Source organism: Rutidosis leptorrhynchoides, chromosome 3 (genome assembly GCF_046630445.1).
Source record: "Rutidosis leptorrhynchoides isolate AG116_Rl617_1_P2 chromosome 3, CSIRO_AGI_Rlap_v1, whole genome shotgun sequence".
Lineage (NCBI taxonomy): Eukaryota > Viridiplantae > Streptophyta > Magnoliopsida > Asterales > Asteraceae > Rutidosis > Rutidosis leptorrhynchoides.
Window position 1 is genome coordinate 176,561,804 of NC_092335.1, and position 4,329 is coordinate 176,566,132.

Sequence of the window (4,329 nt, forward strand, 5' to 3'; positions counted from 1 at the left end):
GGGGCTTACCAGAAGTTCCTCCACCACCGTATGTATATATATATAATCCACACGCGACAGACACGTCATTTACATATATATACACCTAGATTGTCTAGCTACCACATGAGGAACCCAACCCGCAGGTTGATCTCTCCTACCGAGGCTACCACATAATAGGGAGGCACTGGGCTCTAGCAGATAAGCATCAACTAACATGCAGTCATCACAACATACTAACTAACCACAACAGTAAGTATATCTAACAAGCATGACAATCATAATATAACATGCTACTCTAGACTATATACTTCAATTAGTCCCACTCACCAAATACCAGCACCCAGCTCAGATAATCTACTACTGAGCGGCTTCCTTATCCTTATCACCTAAACATAAGGCAAATCAAGTTAGTTGCTGTCCGTTAACACCAAACAACATAATACAGAAATTTTTGTATCAAAAAGCGTCCGCTAAAAATTTCTTTTCAAAATATATATCCTGATCATCAATATACAAACGGGCAGCATAATGGCTAAAAACCAACACTTAGTAAAATATTTCACTGCCAAAGAAAACTCGGTCGACTGTCAGAGACAGTCGGCCGACTGTCTTCACTCACTCGGCCGAGTGTCTAGTCACTCGGTCTATGGTCTCTCACAGACACACTCGGCCGTGGGTCAAACACACTCGGTCGATGGTCGAGTCGATCGGTCGAGTGTCAAGAGACACTCGGCCGATTGTGTTTATCTGCAGAAGCTGAAGAAAAAAATTACGGGTTTCACCCAAAATCGACCAATTCTTGCTCTAGAGCTTGATTATGACCTCAAAGCTGACCAAATCGACGACACTAAACATGTAGAAACATAAACCCACAAGATTTGAACTCAAACAACATCAAATCTAACCATTTTGACCCAAATTACTCATTTTGTAAAAACTTACACAAAAACTGAAATTTCTCAAAGATTAAAATATGAAATCTTGTGATTCTTACCTTGATAGAATCAGTAAATCACAAGGAACAAGATAATGTAAAAGATTTGAGCTCAAGAACAAGGATTAAATATTAGGGTTTGAAGTAGGTGAAGGAGATGAAGAACGAGTGTGTTTTAGGAAAAATCTGGAAAATGCTAGAAATAGTAACACTAGGCATCATATTTGGGTTAAATTCCCACACTGTGCAACACACGGGTATTTATCAGTTATCTGATATCTTTCGTACATCATTTGGCAACCCAAACGAAGTCCAAATTAAATAAAAAAACCTGTTCTGCGACCCTTGTCACAAACTGGTCCTAACCACATCATTAAATAATAAAAAACATTAAATAAAAATAAAAGCATATAATAACACAACACCAACTTAAGGGCAATTTAGTAATCTTACAGCGAGACCCGATTGAGGATGTTACATATTACTTTCTAAGTTCTTCAACTAATCAATTCTACATTCTAATTGTGAGTTTCTTCTAAATACTACCTTACCCAAAATGAAACCTCTAAAAGTGTTGACTCTAACAAATACATTTCTTTGTTTTAAACCTATTAGTTCAGTTCCACAAGAATTTTATACATACACTTCAACTTTAATGTACAACATTATTATTTTTAATTAGTTTGACACATGAACATGACTAACAAAACTTGTTGATTCACCATTCCATGCAACGTGGATGGTATTGCACCAAACATGCGCAAAGCAGTGCGCCCAAGAATAATGTTAAACCTAGACTGATTTCGTATTACATAAAGGTTTAACAAGGCTTGGCGCTTTAGCGATTCATCACGATTATCTACTAATTCAACTTGCAATTCCAACTGACCAATAGGCCAAGTTGATTCTCCTGAAAAACCAGCTACCGAAACCGCAGTAGGTTTCAGCAAAGCTTTAATAAGTGCAGGCAATTTGTAAAAACATTGCTCATACATTACATCCACACTGCTACCAGTATCAACATGCACCTTCAGAATTATAATGCCAGTATTCGCAATGCGGCATGAAACCACCACTGGTTTATCAAGATCGGCGCTCAAGTTTATAGGAGGAAAAGTAATAGAGGGGCATTGCCAGCTTGTGAATTGATCAGATACTTGGAACAATGACATTTTGCCTTGTACCTCCACCACATTAATAACCTAAATTTCGCGTAAATTCTCTTTCTTGCTCACCATTTTAACTCCCAGATTCTTCACTGCTGGAGCTTTTCGATCAGCAGCATTTGGCACTTGCGGAGCATTAGATTCTGCGGGAAAGATAATCGCATTTGCAGTACTTGCAGCACCTTGAGCTATTAAATGATCCAGTTTACCTTGCTCAAATGCCTCCGCGATCAATTCTGCCAAATCTCTACAGTGGTTAGTATCATGACCATAGTCATCATGGAAAATGCAAAACTTGGATTTATCACGTCTGCTGTTTTCCGCTAAAGGTTTAGGATCAGGAAAAGATCTCGCTACCCTTTCTTGAAAAGAATTTTCTTAGGCGTTTTTGTTAACATTTGGATGATGTTAAAGGACTCATAATTACATTTTTGCGAAGAATAACGATCGCGACGGTTATATCCATGATTATCACTTTGACCTTGATGTCTGTCATTACGCGGGTAACTACTGCCGCCATTTCGCCTTGGATATCCCGAACCGTGAAAGTTGTCATTGTTTCCATCACGGAAAGAATCATTATCATCCCGCCAACTTTTATCCTTTCCCCATCCACATGCAGGGGTTATAGCACTGTCCTCTCCACCTGATGTTAAAGCAGAGGGGTACGAAATAGTTATATTTTTACTATGAAATACTATTAAATACGAAACAATTTTACACAAGTTATTTATTTATTTATTTATAGAATGGATATACCTAAACCTTGCTACAACACTTATAGGCAGTGTACCTAATCGTACAGTAGTGTAGTTTTTAGTAAGTCCGATTCGTTCCGCAGGGAGCTAGCCAAGTTTAACGCTATATTTTTAAACTATATTTATGTCAATATATATATATATATATATATATATATATATATATATATATATATATATATATATATATATATATATATAGTCTTGAAATAAAAACATACTAGAATCACTTCTTTATTCTTCACACTTTGTACATCAGTGATTTCTATACGGCGGTATGAACAATGATGGTAACGATGTGGTTTACAGTCCCACATGGCTATAAAAATTTAGATCCGTTAGGAAATTGGATCTTTATGAAAATATTTGATCTTTTTGAAAATTCAATCTAGCTTTTACTCTAGATAAGTTTTCCGGAATAACCCTTCACCGGTGTTTGCAAAATGTTTTTGTGGGTTTGGTGGGTTTCAGATTTTTTAGCTCAAAACTTGCGGTTTTGTGTCACCCACTTGCTAACCTTGTATTGAAAAAGCAACACGTCCAGTATACTTGCTCCGTATATTACCTTTCGGTAAACTACCGTCCGATTGTAAAGGAAAGCATTGAACAAGCAACTGTTTAGGCAATGTCCCGTGACATGCTTTTAATTATGGTCTATATCGTTTCGGATGCAATTACTATCCTTTGTAGGAGCAATAGTAAAGATCACCCTATAGTTTTTCGGTCTGGCACAAGGTCCTGTCTTTGACCATGCTATGCAACCACCGTTCTTACGATTGACACCCGATTTGGTTCAGGTGACCTAATGAATTCCAGGTGAATTCCTAGGATTTTACGTTCAATGGTAATGAACGCATTAAAAATGGGCTTTCAGAAAACAAGTCGGTTTGTAATTTGATCAAAATATTTTCTCGTTCAAGCTCGAGTTTAGATATCATTGAATTCCATGAGTTTGAATTCTCAATCTTTAAGGTCAATCTCAAGGATTGAATAATATCAGTCTTAAAAGCTGATTTTTGATCTTTAAGGAGATTATCCTTTCTGGGGATCTGATTCATTAGTCTTATAAGCTAATTTGCACGGTGCCCCTCCCATTGTACGAGACAGATCCTCTCATGGTTTGGATAAGTCTGACCACTTGGCGACCCTGTTTGATGCTGAGCTCCATGGATTTCCAGCTGATTTTCGAGAAAACTTTTCAAGGTTTTTCGTAGACTCTACAACTGGTCTGGACGACAACTTCCTGACCTAAATCAAGAAGCGCGTGTCTTTTTCTCGGAAGACTTTACTTCCTTTTAAATCAAGTAGCACATTTCTTTCAAATATATTATAAGAAATTGGGTAAAACTGATAAAATTGTCCAAAACAAAAGTATATCTTCAATTATTTGTACACAAATATGTGATATATGTTTTAAATAATTTGGTAAATTTTTCCCACACTTGGCTTTTATTTTCCTTTCTTTGCCTTTTTATTTTTCTCTATTCCA

The 4,329-nt window shown here is 36.8% G+C and overlaps 1 protein-coding gene across 1 annotated transcript; it reads right to left on the reverse strand.

The window, feature by feature from the left end:
* Positions 1 to 1,590: 1,590 nt before the first annotated feature.
* LOC139900625 (uncharacterized) lies at positions 1,591 to 2,088 on the reverse strand. The gene has a single exon (XM_071883389.1). The coding sequence runs from the start codon at positions 2,086 to 2,088 to the stop codon at positions 1,591 to 1,593; it is 498 nt and encodes a 165-aa protein (XP_071739490.1).
* Positions 2,089 to 4,329: the final 2,241 nt, after the last annotated feature.

What these genes read in the sequence shown, in the direction of transcription:
- LOC139900625 (XM_071883389.1), bottom strand. Translation starts at nt 2,088, where the DNA reads ATGTCATTGTTCCAAGTATCTGATCAATTCACAAGCTGGCAATGCCCC.